Source organism: Mesoplodon mirus (assembly GCF_964341445.2).
Source record: "Mesoplodon mirus genome assembly, chromosome: 6".
Lineage (NCBI taxonomy): Eukaryota > Metazoa > Chordata > Mammalia > Artiodactyla > Ziphiidae > Mesoplodon > Mesoplodon mirus.
Window position 1 is genome coordinate 74142036 of NC_138982.1, and position 16377 is coordinate 74158412.

Below are 16377 nucleotides of genomic sequence, written 5' to 3' on the forward strand. Positions count from 1 at the left end.
CGAATCCAAATTCAATGAGAAAGTAAGAACTGGAAACTGGGTGGTCAGCCAACATAATGCATAGGGGAAAAGCCTCAGTAGTCAGAATGTACTAGTAGATTTCCTAAGAAAATATAATATCACTTTTGCTGCTCTTTCCCAGCCACGAGCTGCTCCCCACATGGTTCTAGCAATAATAATGGCCTCCTTCTCCTTCATCAGTTCACAAAAGCATGTGATGAAGGCAACACTTTCTATTCCCTTCCCCTTTTCCCCTCCCTGGACCTAGAATGAAGCACCTCCAAGCCAAGGCCTACTGCAGTCCACAAACAAGAGAGCAGGTGTTACAGCAAAGCAAGAGAGCAGCTGTGGCCAGAGGGAACCCAATCTCCTAATCATCATACAAACTTCCCAAAGACTACAGTTACTGTCAACTAAATTGCCGCATTTTCTGGTATACCACTGCCTAAAATATGACACTGGGATACAGAAGGCGTGGCTCTGTGTTAAAGATCATTTGGAATTAACAAGAGAGGTTTTTGCAAAGTTAAGTTTACTCAAGTCAATTAAACTCACCCTCCTAATAAAAGCAATAATGAATGCAACTAACGATGATAGTAACAAAGAACCATTTGGAAAACAATTATCAGAAGAGGTTTTTAAAATATTAATCAAAATGCAAATAATGGTGGGGGAAAATCAAAAGAATGGTCGTAGGCAGGGAAGAGGCAGGGATTTCATGCAAAGGAACATGAGGGTTCGTTCTGGTTACATCTGTATCTTGAGTGTGGTTTAAGCTGCACAGGTGTGTGTATTTGCTGGAACTCATGGAATGTTTAAGATCTGCGTACTTCACAGAGTATGAATTTTATACCAAAAAAGAAAAGGAGAAATATAAACAAATATTAACAATATGCATGCTGAAGTTTTCAGGGGAAATCTCCTCATGTCTGCAACTCACTTTGAAACACATTTTTAAAAGATGAATTGATAAGAGGATGGATAATTATATGACATAGCAAATATAGTAAAATTATTAATCATTTAGAATCTTGCAGCAAGCATATGCTTGTTCACTGCAAAACTCAACTTTACTTGAGGTTTGAAAATTTCGTAATAAAATATGGACAAAAAATTGCTACATGGAGCCAGGATTCTTTTACTGGTTTTCAATTTATGTTCTTACCAATGCAATGCCAAGACAGAATGAACATGAAAAAGAATTAAGCATGTTGTAAAAATATAGAGCCCTTTTAAAAAAATAAACAGAACAAAATCATATCAGGTTGGTAAGAGTAAACCTTTGAATTATTTTAGTTTATCAAAGATATTTTGTTGTTTGACCATTTTGTGGTTAACTCTGGTCAATGAACTGATAAGGAGAAAAGCACCAAAGGTTCCCCACATCTTTTCATGTACGTAAGATTCAATTTTGATTTCTAGTAGCTTTCTTTTCAGACCGAGACCAAACTAGGCACAGAACAAATATGAATATCAAGTAGGGAGATAACTATAAAGTTGTACAAACCTAAAATAATTCTTATAATCCCACTTATCATAATCACATCATGCATATTTGAAGAGTCTTAAAGATTTCAATAATTACCTCTCTCTTGACTACTCCAGTGGGTCATGTTACAATATGTGTTGTCCTTACACAGCTGGCCACTCCATCATTTTCCAACTTTTCCCATGCTCATACTCCCTCTAACCCATTCAGCAAATCTTGATGGCTCCACCATCAAAACATACCCAGAATCTGATCATTTCCCACTACTACCCCCTCTCGCTCAATTACAGAAAAAGCCTCCTAATACTTCTGCCCTGCACCTCTTCAGTCTATTCTCAACACAAGAGCCAGAGTAATTCTGTGGAAGTTTAATTCAGATCATGTCTTTCCACCACTCGGGACCGTCCAAAGGCTCCCATCTCACTCAGAGTCAAAGTCCAAGTCCTTCACAAAAGCCTGCAAGGCCCTGTATCATTCAGGCCCTCTGACCCTCTTTCCCACTCACACAGACCTTTCTGCTCTTCCTCAAACATGCCAAACATCTTTCTGCCTCAGAACCTCTGAAGCCCCTGTGTCTGCTGCCTAGAATGCTCTTCCCCAAGACATCCACATGGCATTTTCTCTCACATTTGTCAGGTCTCCCCTTAAATGACATCTTCTCCGTGAGGCAGCAGATGAGCTCTTTAAACTCTACTCTACCCCACCTACTGCATTCTCTCTCTCTTTTTTTGCTATATTTTTCTCCATAATGTATTTTACCATCTAATACACTATATGTTTTACTTATTTACACTGTTTATTGTCTGTCACCTCCCATTAGAAGGAAAGCTCCACAGAACATATATTTGTGTCCATTTATCATTACCGTATCGCTGGTACCTAAAATAGCCCCTGTTACAGAATGAGCACTCAATAAATACTTGCTGACTGAATGGATGGATGGTAGGACTCTCCGCCTATGCATAGGTTACCTGGTGGTGGTGGTCTTCCCCTCCATCTTCTGACTGTTCCAGATTTTCACTGTGCCATCATTTGAACATGTGGCAAAAAGTGAATGTTCGTCAGAGACTCTAATGCGATTCACAGCAGATTTGTGTTCATGAAGATGTGCAACTAGTAGCCCCTTAGGCCGCCACCCTAAGGAAAAGCAAAGGAGTGTGTCTTAAGTTGCAGTTTACAAACACAATCTTTCCTTCACCCCCAGCTACAAGCACCAACAGCCAACAGGAGAACAATCATAAGAACTAAACAAAGGGTCCCAACAGCTAGCCAATTCAGAGTGCCCTACTGGACTACGACAGATACTATTGCCTATGGAGAAAGACACCCATGTTCACATAGCCTTAGAAAGACTGCACTGGGCCCTTCTCCAGTGTCTGAGAAGGCACAATAGTCACCTGCTACCCGGAAAAACCCTGACTATTTGTTTAATAGCAAGAGGTAATGACTACCCTGACCTAGAGAAATCAGGCACTAGGGAGGCAGCCCAGTCCTGAAAACCTCGAAGACCCACCACACCTTCATGTGTGAACTTTGTGTACTTATTTAAACTCTATGAGCTTCAATTTACTCAAACGTAAAATGAGGGGGAAATTACTTAACCCAAAGGATGACTGTATTGGTAAATGAGATATAAAGAGTCTAACACTGTCCCAGGGCCACAGTAAACACCCAAATGTTGATTTATTTCTTCTCTACCTGCAATCACTTATTCTGTGATATCAACAGGTTGGTATAAACAGTACTATAAATTATAGCCTCAGAATGCCCAAGGATTTTCTAGTACTTTCTTTATGACATCTATACACTTCTGTTTATGTATATTCTTTTTGTGTATAATTAATTTCCTCTAATAAATTATAAATACTCTGAGGCCAGAGAACTGACTATGTCTTATCCATTCTGAATCATTCACAATAGCTAGCATAGGTCTTTGCATATAACAATCTTCAATGTTTGATGAATAAACTTTTATATTAGGCATAACATTTAATAATATTTAATATTAATCAATTTTAAAATAAAACAAAACAGACAGCTATGCTGAAGATTATACTGTATTGGGAGCAGCACTGTGCCTAATTAAGTAATAATAAAGTCATTTTAAAATCAACTTATTTCCTTTACTAAAACAAAAATGAAACCAAGACCACTGCCAAACCTGGCATACTCAACGGTAGAAAAATGTTTCCCCTTGGATCTCTAGCTCAAATGTGTGGAAAGAACAGCTGAATGCGACTTCTAAGGAGGATATGCAGGATTTGAGAATAATCAAAAACACTTTGCCATGAAGTCTAGATAATCTAGCAAGCTAGGTTGAACATTTCTCCCTAGAGAAAATCAATTTCACACAACCACTCAAGTGTGGAAAGAAAAAATCAGAAGTCCAACAGTCACTGCACATTTCCTGAACCACAAAATCTGACACCTTTTCTGGGATTACTGAATAAAATGTATAGCTCCACTTTAAAATGCCACTTATAAAGACAGATTCTATCGTAAAATAGTGTGTGGTCAACTTTTTTTGTTTTTAAAGCAGGGCTGGTAAATCATATTGAACTGTATTACAGAAACAACTTAAACATTCCAGGATATTTATTTTCATAAAAAAAAAAATTTATGTGACTAAAGATGCCACTTACCACTTAATAATATTTCTAAAATCTTTAAACCATTGCTCTCCACCAGAATTTTCCCTGAGTTCACAATGGAAGCCCGTGAGGATTCACATGATTTTTCAGTCTCTACACATAAGCACACTATACGTTTCTTCTCAGTTTTCAAGCTACATTTTTATTATTAAAATCTATACAGAAATTCATTAAAAATGTTTTTAAAAATCTGCCAATCCAATATCAAAGACTAGCTCCACCACATAACACTAGGCATGTCTGTTAACACAGTGAGCTACAATTTTCATCTGAAATATCTCTAAGTTTCTTCTAAATCTTCTCAGAATACAGAAGTGCCTTCCCCAAAATCTTAATGTTGATGATTGCTGAGTGATGGTTATAGGTGATTTTGTTTTCTTTCTGAAGCACCCATTATTTTCTAAATGTTTTTACCTTTTTGTTTAAATAAAATTAAGTTATTAAACCCTTCAGAAATAAAAAGCCAGAGTTTACTCTAAGAAGCCTGACATTCAATGAGAAAGTGGCATGACACTAAGCAGGTAGGTAAAACCTAGTATTCTAAATGAGGAACATGGACCACAGGACAAAACAGTAGGTTACTGGCCTAAAAGGCACTGCCACAGCTAAGAAGATCCAAATTTCACAAATAATGACTTGGGATTTCTCACTTATTGGTTCTTCCTGTGGGCTTTCAAAGTGACAGTTTTGTTCCCACTTCCTTTGCCTGGTAACTGATTATCAGTTTCATCCATCAGATTCCAGGCTCTGGCACCTGGGCTGGAATACAACTACCTATCAGTGGCACATTTACCAGGTGGTGGCGGTTTACTCTCCCACTCAGCATTTTCCATCATCTGCTTAGCTATCCTCTCGGCATTACACTGCTCCCGTTTCTGTTGTATGAGTTGCTGAAGCTCAGTTTTACACGTTGTGATCCGAATCTGGTAGGTGGACGGTAAAATTGTACTACTTAAAACCTGTATTGTTGGTTTTCTATTTTGGACGTTTGTCACTTCTGGAACCTGCAAAACAAAAAGAATATACATATTTGTGTCACAAAGTGTATTTGATGATAAAAATGTACCCATGTTCTCTCTATTCATTACACCAGCCTTCTGTCCTTATTAATGCACCAATTTTTAAATCCATTTAAATATAAGGACATTTTTTTCAATGAAAGTCTAGTTTAAATGCAGTTTAACCACAAGTTCCAGGGCTCTATATTTTTTAAAAAATATCAGTGTAGCAATAACATTAAACAAAAATTCTCATTAATTTAACTGAAGAGAATTTTAATTTATCAGTTGGTTCAATTCATATTTTTCAATTAAAATATAATTGGCTAGGGAAGAGTTACCTCAAATTACAAACTTACTTCAAATATATCAAAATCATGATGACATTTCTCACACAGAGCAAACTTGGGCCTTTTCTTCCCAGAAGTATTTTTGCTATTTTACAGATATAATTATGTTATATTAGAAGAAGAATAAGAAGATTTTAAAGGTTCACTGCAGCCTAATTAGAATCACAGTTCATAATGACATCTTCATCCCACAGTTTCAGACCACTTTTCTGGTGAGTACTCTAAAACGAGACCTTTTTGGTGCTTTCAATACTAGATTTCCCCTTAGCTATAAAGTTAAAGATAAACCTCTCTTAGAAAGAAACAGATCCTCCCTAAAGGACAAGTCACTGTATTGATTTTTCCAGTACAGTACACAGCCTTTAAACATCCAAAACAGTAGAACGGGATCCAAAGACAAAAGGCGCTCTACTGCCTGGATGATGATACCTGTGGAGAAGTCGACAAAGGGACACAAATGCCAGCAGAGGACTCGGAACGAGGTGGCTTCCCAGCCTGAATCACCTCCTGGTCACTCCCTTTAGGTAGGGCCTGTGGGATGCTTGGTGGTTCCAGTGACCCAAACATGCTTTTCCACTCTTCATTTACATTTGAGTCTTGTTTTACATGTTTTCTAGCTATGAAAAAAGATTGAGAATAATCTACAACAAATATGTGCTTTTATTGCTCTTTGTGGGGGGAGGGGGACAGCAATGGACTTCATGTGCTATTTGTTCTTTATGATGGCCAACTTATTTATATTTACATATAAACTTGTTAGCTCTCATTTCATCTCTGGGGCAGATGGACAGATGCACTCTTTCAACAGTATTAATAATTAGACCTAATTGCTTCCTAGTTTCCCAAGGCTAGCTCAATTTCAAGTAACCACTTTATCTGAAGAACCAACAACAAAAACAACTTTTTCAAATGTCACTGACCACACTGCTAAATATGACCTCTCTATATCCAGTATCAGTTACACGGGGGGAAAAAAAGAATAAAAAGTCAATTGCAATATGGTCACCTCCTGACTACAGATAGATGAGAAACGCTTTTTTCAAAAACTTTGATTATAAAAAGTACACTAAGTAACAAAGTTTTGGCATTCCAATATGTAACGTGAATCGCTCCCATAACTTTATAAACCTCATAAACTATAAAGTTGAATGATATATTACTATATTATTTTGCAAAAATTAAATAATACATACTGTTTCACAACTTGCTTTTTCTCCTACTTACTTAATACAGCTGAACATTTAACCATTCTCCTATTAATGGACATTTCAATTATTTCCTTTTTCACTGAGAACATTCTTATACATATTTCTTCACATGTCTGTCAGCGTTTCTATGAGAAATTTCCAATGGTGAGTCAAATAGTAAAAAAAAAAGAATATGTTCAATTTATAATCTCACCAACAGTGAGTGAAAATGCCCATTTCCCTGCCCCCTTGCTAACACAGGCAACATCAGTCTTTGCTAATCACACAGGCAGAGAATGGCATCTCATTTCTATTTGCATTCATTTAATTGTTGACCTTTCAAACATGTGTATTTCTATTCTTCTATCACTTGTATGCTCATGTCCTTCCCTATTTTTCTTTTGGATGCTTGCAGTTTTTCTTATTAACCTGTAAGAATACTTTACATTTTATGGCTGCAAACCATTAATAATTAAGTTGCAAATACTTTATTCCAAGTTCAGCAGTTAGAAGTTTTTTTAAATGTAATTCGTCAGCTGCCCTCAAAATCTGATACTGGAATAGAGGGATCTTAAAAGGCATGTGCTTGGGCTTCCCTGGTGGCGCAGTGGTTGAGAGTCCGCCTGCCGATGCAGGGGACACGGGTTCGTGCCCCGGTCCGGGAAGATCCCACGTGCCACGGAGCGGCTGGGCCCGTGAGCCATGGCCGCTGGGCCTGCGCGTCCAGAGCCTGTGCCCCGCAATGGGAGAGGCCACAACAGTGAGAGGCCCGCGTACCGCAAAAAAAAAAAAAGGCATGTGCTTGGAAGTGAGTGTATCTCCAAAAAGGGTTAAAGAAAGAATGCATGAGATCTTAAAACCCTTACACAATCAGAGTCAATGTCACTGTCCCAAGAGCCGACAGTTTTAAATCTCAAGACTTCAAATGGTGAAGGTGTCTCTAGTCTCTCCTTTGCAAGACTATTCTTTTCAATTCACTGGGCATTACCTACTAGCAACAAGCTAGGAAACTTTACCTCATTTCATATAGACTATTGGCCTTGGGTTGGTGTTTAAAGGACTAAAAAACAGAATTTCACCTTCAATCATATACTTCCACAGAAGCAAGAGGAGGGCTTTGGAGTCAGGCTTTGGTTTGAATTCTGACTCTGACACATACAGACCTGTGAATTTGGAAGGTTACTTAATTTCTTAACTGTTAGTCCACTTCTCCACTTTTCCTCCCCCAAATCTTCCTGCTATGTAATGGAGTCACTCACTCACTATATTTGAAAGTTCTATATCTGGGAAATGTGACTTTTTAGTTTTACTACTAATCAGCTAAAACTAGCCTTATGAAATAACTAATAATAACAAGCTAAACATAAACACACATAAATGTACTGACCTCGCTTGTCATCTGGTTCCTGTTTGGTTTTAACAAGATCAACTTGTCTCCCAGTTATGCCTAAGGCTGCCAGGTCAATTACACCTTTCTGACTACTATCATGGAGATGGCTCTGGTCCACTATATTGGCCTTTGCTTTGTTAGATTTCATCATGAAGTCTTTCAGTGCCAAGAGTTTGTCTTCCTCTTCCTCCGTCATTCCCTAAAACCAAATGAAACCATATGTCCTAGGGGTTTTTTTTGCAACTAATATCAGGCAGGCCTCAAAATGACTAACAGCTGAAGGGTCAAACCACACAGTTTAAAATTTCAGAGTCAGAATGGTAAAATGAAGCAAACAAAGGCAAGAGAAACAGAAATTTATCAATAAAGAACAACATCTCATAACTCTGATATCCCAGAACACTCTCCCTCTATTGTGGCATCTTCCACCTTGTATCATGATTTATATCTTAACGTTCTTTCTAAAAGGCAACATTCAAATATAATTCATCTTTGAAATCTCCAAAGAACTTGATACAGTGCCTGGTAATTAGCAGATCTTTAATATATAACTTTGAATAAACAAACATTTAGTATCTAAACAAAAATTCTGGAAATATAATATGAAGCATAAGAAAGTGTATGTACTTCAACTTGGTCCCTAGATGTGTTGAGAATACGCAGTGGGACACTGTTGTGAAGGCACTCTGATATATAAAGCATTCGGCATACCTCAGGGACTGACAGGCAAATGTAAGCAACACACCCACCAGCATTCCACGGTAACAGGATGACTGGAGTCGGGCTACCTCAGTTCAAATTCCAGCCCCATTACTTACAATCTGTATGACCCTGGGCAAGCTACCCACTTTCTCTGGACCTCTATTTATCTATAAAATGAGGATAATTACTAGCACCCATCTCATAAGGTTATTATCAAATTTTAATAAGTTAATCCACCCAAGACACTTTAAATTGTCTGACAGCTAAAGAATACTAATTAATTTAAATAATGAATTCAATGTGCAACTTAAATATTCTGGTACATGGAACAGTTCTGCATTTTCTTAACTTTCCAACCATCCACAGAGTCCTCTAGAATGTTTTTATTATGCAAACGAAAAAAAATAAAATGACAATTCCCTAAGGCCTCGATATAAAATCCCTCTAAAACTGGAGTTTAAGGTAATAGTCGTAATCTGCTGGCACAAGAGGACACAAACTATAGAAAGTCAGAAAGCTAAGAAATTCCTTGTTTCTTAAAATAACATTAAAGTAGTGATACAATAATTATAAGGGATCCTTGACTGAATATTTTCCAATATTAACCTGAAATTCATTTACTTACACTTCTCCTAAAATTTGCCTAGACAATCTTACAGCTGTGGTAAGAGTTCTACTCTTTTTTTTTTTTAGTCTATGTTTCAGCTCACAAGGAGGCTCTGCTTTAGTCCACACAAGGGAAGGCCATCATAAGGCCATAATGAAGGCTGAAGTAGAGAGATACCCCAACCATGGAAGAGCTCTGAACATATTTTGCAGAGCAAAAGCAGCCAGACACAAAAGTCACATATCGCACGATCCCATTTATGTGAAATATCCAAAACAGGCAAATTCATAGAAACACAAAGTAGATTTACTGGTTGCCAGGGGGAGAAGCAAATGCGGAAATGACAACTAACCGGAATGGGGTTTCTTTTTAGGCTGATGAAAATGCTCTGGAATTAGACAGTGGTGATGGTTTCACAACTTTGTGAATACACTAAAAACCACTGAATTGTACACTTTCAAAGAGTGAATTTTATTGTGTGTGAATTATATCTCAATAAAAAATGTTAGAAGTACACCATCAAAAAAAGAAAAAACCCTGAAAAGGACAATTACAAGAAAGGAAAACTGAAGGACAAGTCATTCATGAGTGTAAATTTAAAAATATTTTTAAAAAAATAAGTATCAGCAAACGAAATCCAGACTGCATAAAAACATTTTGCAAAATATTTATATTACTTTATACTATTTAAATTGAGTTTATATTTATTATTTTTATGTATTTTACATAAAAACATATTTAAATGTAAATATAATATGCTTAAGTTGTGATTAGTCCAAAAATCTAGGTATAAAAGGTTGATATGACATAGGAAAATCAGTATAGTTAACCACATTAACAATATAAAAGAAAAACCATGCAATGATCTCAATAAAGAAAAGACATTTGATAAAATTTAACATTCTTCCATAATAATCCTCTTGGCAAGCCAGAAATAGAAGAGAATTTCCTTAATCTAATAAAAAGATTGTACCAAAAAAACTATTAACAAACATCACACTAAATAGTATAATGTTGAGAATTTTCCCACTGAGATGAGAAACAAGACAAGAATGCCCACTATCACAAATTCCATTTACACTACACTGAAGATCCTCATTTAAATAAGGCAAGGAAAACAAAAGGATTCACACAGGAGAAAAATGAGTAATATTGTTACTACTATTCACACATGGTAGGACTGTGAATGTACAAACTCAAAAGAAGCACATAAGCAAGTTATTAGAATTGCTAAGTCAGACAAGGTTGCTGGATACAAGATCAGTAAACGAACTTTTTTCTATATACCAGCTGCAAAAACAATTTTTTAATATACCAATTATAATAGCATTAAAAGTCAAATACCCAAAATATTTATAATTAAAGATGCATAAAGCTCTACAAAGTAAACCATAAAACATTATTGTGATAAATTAAAGATCTAATTAAATGAAGACACGTACCATGTTCATGGACTGGAAGACTCACTGTCAAGATCTGATTCTCTCCTATAGGTTCCAATGCAATCTCAATCAACATACCAACAATTTTTTTAATTAAAGTGACAAGATGAGATATTTGGACACATGATTTGGAAAATGTATATGGAAGTGCAAAGGACAAAGGACAGCCAAGACAATCTTGAAAAAGCAAAACAAACTGGGAGATTCTGCTCTAACCAGAGGTCAAGCCCAGCAAAGTGCAATACTAACGTGAGTCCATTAACATGCCCTCAGACTTCTGCTCCCGGCCATGATGTATAACAGGGACAAGATTTACCCTCCCATTTTAAACAACTTTAAAACCAGAGAAAAAAATATGAAACACTTTCAGACACTGGAAAACAGGAAGCACATGGCTGTGATTCACCAAGATAAAGATGAGTCCTATGACTGTCCCAGCTTATTCTGTGAAGAGTTTCCAGGCCATGGAACTCAAATAGGATTCAATAAAGCCACGTTCAAGAGACAAATCCGAGTTCCAGGAAGCCAAAAGGCTAAATGTGTGGGGCAGAGACCTGGAGAAGAGGGATGTGGCACAGAGCAAGGGCTATGGTCAAGGCTCCTCCAGCCTTCCCCTGAGTGCTGAACTACACGTGTGTGAACAGGATCACCTGGGACCAGAGAAAGGCAACCAGAAAGCAGTAAGCCAAACAATCCCAGAGCTCACACAGGGCTGGGGATCACTCATGTTCCTACCAGCCAGAGGTGAGAGACCTCACCAGACAGAGCATCATGTCCTCACAAGTCCTTAGGAGTCAAGCTAAATTGGCCACTGACCCAAGGTTGCTCTGGATCTGCCCTAACAAAGCTCAATAACAAGGCTTAACAGGATCAAACCAATTCCAAGTAACTTTAACTGTAGAACAAATCCAACACTATACAGCCATCCCCAGGACCCCTGTGGATAACAAAATACACAGATGCTCAAGTCCCTTATATAAAATGGCAGCGTAGTATTTGCATGGAACCTACACACATCCTCTTGTATACTTTAAATCATCTCTAGATAACTTATAATAACTAAAACAATGTAAATGCTATGTAAACATTTGTAAATACAACTATGTAAATAGTTACCAGCATGAGGCAAATTCAAGTTTTGCTTTTTGGAACTTTCTGGAGTTTTTTTTTTTAATATTTTCGATCCACAGTTGGTTGAATTCATGGATGTGGAACACATGGATACAGAAGGCCAACTGTATAAAGGGATTCAGCACCCAACAGCATAAAAGGCACAATCAACAGAGAATGAAAACTGGATGGCCAGGAGTCAGAGGTTAGAGGAAAACTTACATTTTATTATACAGACATTTTATTATACTTACATTTCATTATATATCTTCTTATATACCTTTTCAATTTTACACCTTGTGTCTATACTACCCAGTCAAAAAAAAATTTAATTAAAAATATTTTAAAGTTTAAAATGTAAAGTATTTGTCATTTTTTAAAGTAAGGAGTGAAATCATTTTGTACTCTGTATAAGTGTCTGATTTAATAAATAAGAAAAAAAAAGGGGGGGGGAGCTCTCATAGATGAGATCAACCTAAAACAGCCCTGCCATTGGTCATCTCCAGATGGTAAGTCCTATTGAAAATCTGGAGTATAGGCAGATTCCAACTCCCACATGTTCCAAAAGTGTTCTTTAAGTCTATCATCTGGTGCTCTGAACATACCACAGAAACAATGCTAGGCTGCTCTGGAAAGGCCTATTTTACTCACACTGTATCTCAAGCGTCCTCAAGTGCTCCTACACTAAAGAGCACCACAGAACCCCAAGTAAAAAAAATTCTGCAGGAGGTTTCAGAATTCCCACTTGCGGAGGCTAAAAACATGTCTCTTCCCTCTGTATCCCTGACTTTAGGAAAAGGATTCAATTCCTACCTCCAAAGCGCCCCCTGGCTCCAAGCCTCTTCTAGTAATCCCAAGAAACTCGGTAGTGCAGGGACCAAAAAGAAGGAAAGGCAGAGAAAGGGCTCGCAAAGGGCTGGAAGAGATGAGCCGCCCAAGGACTTCTTCCTAAGTCCACATAAAACTCAAGCAAGCCTTTCACCTTTAGCTCCCTGTCCTCTGTTTATTCTGAGAGGCAAGATGGCACAGTGGGGGGTGTGTGGAGTAAAGACAGGTTCAGGTTCCAATGTTAGCTTTGAAACTTACTGAACTGTGTGCACACAGGAAGTTAACTACGCTCACTGAGCCTCAGTGTTCTTATCTAATAAAATGGTGCTAACTATTGTTCAAGCTTATTTCAAGGACAGTCACACAATATAGAAGGTATAGACTCACTGTATGTCCTCAAACAACGGAAGCCAGTGTTGTGCTGTTACTTCTGAGGACCTCAGAGACTCTGGCCTGCTGTTCCTTTCACCAGCAGCAATACACCTCGATAAAGAGTATTCCTGCCCTTGAGGAGTCTCCTAAGATTATTATTCACAGAAACAACATAAAACAGGGAATTCCACATTCCCCTTTTCCACTCATACAAATGAGAGATGAATGAATACATCAAGCAGTGACACGTAGAGGAATACAAGTCAGTGGGTTTAGTGATTTCATTATGGCACCAGTGATGGGGGTTGGCACCAAGGGAGCGCAGCAATGGTGGGAGGGTTTGGGAGAAGAGCAGTAGGAAGCAGGAAGTAGAAGGGCTACAGAAATTGTCCCTTCCCTCTCCCTCCTTTTACCCATGGCAATGGAAAACTGACACCCGCGGCAAGGTGAAAAGCAAGTATTAGGAACTGCAGTGGCTCCCTGAAGTAAGTAATGACTTACAAAGAAGAGAAAACTTCCAGTATAGAAGCTTTCAACTTAATACACGGGATTTGCAGGAGAGAGAGAAATACAAAGAATCGCAGCATCCAAGCTCAAAGAAACATCTAAATTGGGGTGGTTTTTACTGCATGCTGAAATCTTGTTAAGGATTACTTACTCAGGAGAAACAACTGAAAAATGTGATTCAATACACAATTTTCCATAAACTGGAAAATACATCTAATGTACAAGCCAATGTTAGAAGAAAACTCAAAGAAAAAGCTCTCTGGCAATTCAAGTCATATCAAAGGGAAGTCCTCTGAAATATAGGAAATAGAACCACTGGCCTAGAAGGGACATTCAGAGGCAGCTCTAGCTTCCAGATAAACTTAGACCTAAAAGAACGAAGATGGTTATTGACCAGCCTCCCACAGAAGCCTACTCCAACATTCAATCACCCAAGCCAATGTCTGGGCATCAAACAGCACTGTACATTCAGTGACAAGTACAATACATGAAAGGATTTACAGCCCAAAGCTGACCAATTCTCTCTCTGCGACGGAAGTATTTTCTCATCTTCTTTTCTCTTAGACAAGACAATGACTGATACTCATCCTCTTAACCAAGACGTCCTGCAGACTTAAGGACAGTCAGGTGTCCCTCAGTATTCACTTTAAGGCTCATAGAACATTTATTCAAAAACCATAGCCTTTATTTCTAACCAGTTTCACTCCTACCTTGTCTTCTCCAGGATCCACACATCCCTCCTAAAACAGGATGCTGAATCTAGATTTAATATTTCTAAAGAGGACTTACTAATGCCAAGCATAATAAAATGATTACTTCCTAGTTCTAATGAGGTTTGTTAAAAGGATCCAAATTCACAGACTTTTAAAATACAGCAGTAAACTGCTGGTTTATTCAGTCTAAGACGCATTATAAACCCGTTATTTTAGCTGTTTGCACGTAGTGAAGACTCTCTAAATTCGAATTGAAATAAACCAGGATTTTTCTGCATTGCATCTGTGTTTTGTAATGTTCCTTTTAACTGAATTTCATTATATTTTTGATGAAATATGAAATGCAATCAAGGATATTATTTAAATCTAAGGTTATACCTACTCTTTCCCTCATTTACATAGTCAGTAATCACAAAAAACTTACTAGGTCTCCCATGATTCCTTATTTAGCTCAACCCAATGCCTTATTATCATCATAATATGTCTTAGATACCAAAGCAAATGCATATTTGCCAGATTTATTTATTCATTTGTTATGATACAACTTAATCAAAATATTTTTAAGAGTGACATGGATATCTCAATGTTTTTATAAAATTTGCATTTAAATGTTAAGATTTCAGAAAGGTGATACAACCTGTGAGAGCAATTTCTTCAGAAGCTGTGCTATGGCAGGGTCCTCAGGTGGAGGGCAGTCAGGAAGAGACCCATTTCGTTTCTTCTGACGCATGTGAAGATGTCTGAACAAGCTAGTAATATCTTTAGACCTCAAAGCATAATCAAATATAGAACGACTTACTGGCTCTTTTAAAACACTGAGTAGAACAAGTTTCCTTTCAATCTGTATTAGAAAAATAAAAAGAATCAGCCAAAGATACAACATAGAGTACATCTGTTTTCAAATTCAATAAATAAATAACCTGTGTAAAGTTAACATAGATATTCGTTTTCTAAGAAAATGGGAGATATCAATATCTGCAATTTTTGCTTAGAAGAAAAAAGAATACCAGTGACCTTTAGAGAGCTACGGTATTTCTTCATTCATTGTTAGCATCTGAGTAGACATCTGTGTCTATCATACTTGAATACTACTAATAAATACTCAGACTAGAAAAGTTTAGATCCCAAGTTTTCTAGATCCCAAAATGTCAGATGACTTCCTAGATCTAAAAAGTACCTGCAGTTCACAGGTCAAGTAGCCAAAAGTACTGATCCAGAGAAGATGCTCAACAGCCACAGGGCCACCCTTCAGTCATCAGGCTTTCCCAATAGCTTCAACCACTTCTAAAAAACATTACTCTCTCCACAGAGTTCATAAAATCCCTCCTTTTTTAATCCCCAAGAATACTCTCCTTGCCAATGCACTTATAATAAAAAGGATGAGCGTTACTAAACAGTAACCAAGAGGACTTTCTTTAGATATATTTAACTACCTGGTAAGTTGGTCAGTAGAAACCAGCATAAAAAGGTATCTTTTGTCTAATCCAAACTGCAGAAAGGTAAAAAATATGAAGCATATAGATAATCAGTCTCTCAACTCCTGAGCCTGGCCTTTCAAAATATAAAACACTGATAAAAGCAAAAAGTAATAATAATAATAATTTCTGAGAAAACAAAGAGAATGGTGATTTCTAACAAACCACTTATATATCAGATTTATTTTAGTAAGCCACAACTAAAAGTTATTACAAACACATGCAATTTTCAATCCCAGAAACACTTTCTCTTTCTTTCATTATGAGTTTAAGAGCCAAACTTCTAAATACAATAAGTAGTCAAAGTAGTAGGAATCTCTAGACCTGATTTCCAAGGAAGCCTTAATAAACTTCAAAAAGGGGGGACATAATTTCTAGCAATATTAGCCATCTTTCACGGATATATAAATTTTTTGGGGGATAAATATTTTTAAATCTGCAAACTCTATGAAATAGAGAATGATGATTTCCCAAATTGGATTAATCTATTATGAAAAGTAAGGATTGAAGACAGTCAAAGCCACTTGTTTGCAGAGGATATCCAAGGCCATTTTCT

The 16377-nt window shown here is 37.2% G+C and overlaps 1 protein-coding gene across 2 annotated transcripts in view; it reads right to left on the bottom strand.

Annotated features, from left to right (window-relative positions):
• PIK3R4 (phosphoinositide-3-kinase regulatory subunit 4) overlaps window positions 1–16377 on the bottom strand; it is an 81638-nt gene that overhangs the window by 25564 nt on the left and 39697 nt on the right. For both annotated transcript variants that reach the window (XM_082624751.1, XM_082624752.1), the window contains 5 exons: window positions 14984–15187; window positions 8063–8264; window positions 5918–6105; window positions 4934–5144; window positions 2461–2626 (listed from right to left, as the gene is read on the bottom strand). In XM_082624751.1, coding sequence (XP_082480877.1) covers window positions 2461–2626; window positions 4934–5144; window positions 5918–6105; window positions 8063–8264; window positions 14984–15187 — 971 coding nt within the window. The remainder of the gene's footprint in view (window positions 1–2460; window positions 2627–4933; window positions 5145–5917; window positions 6106–8062; window positions 8265–14983; window positions 15188–16377) is intronic.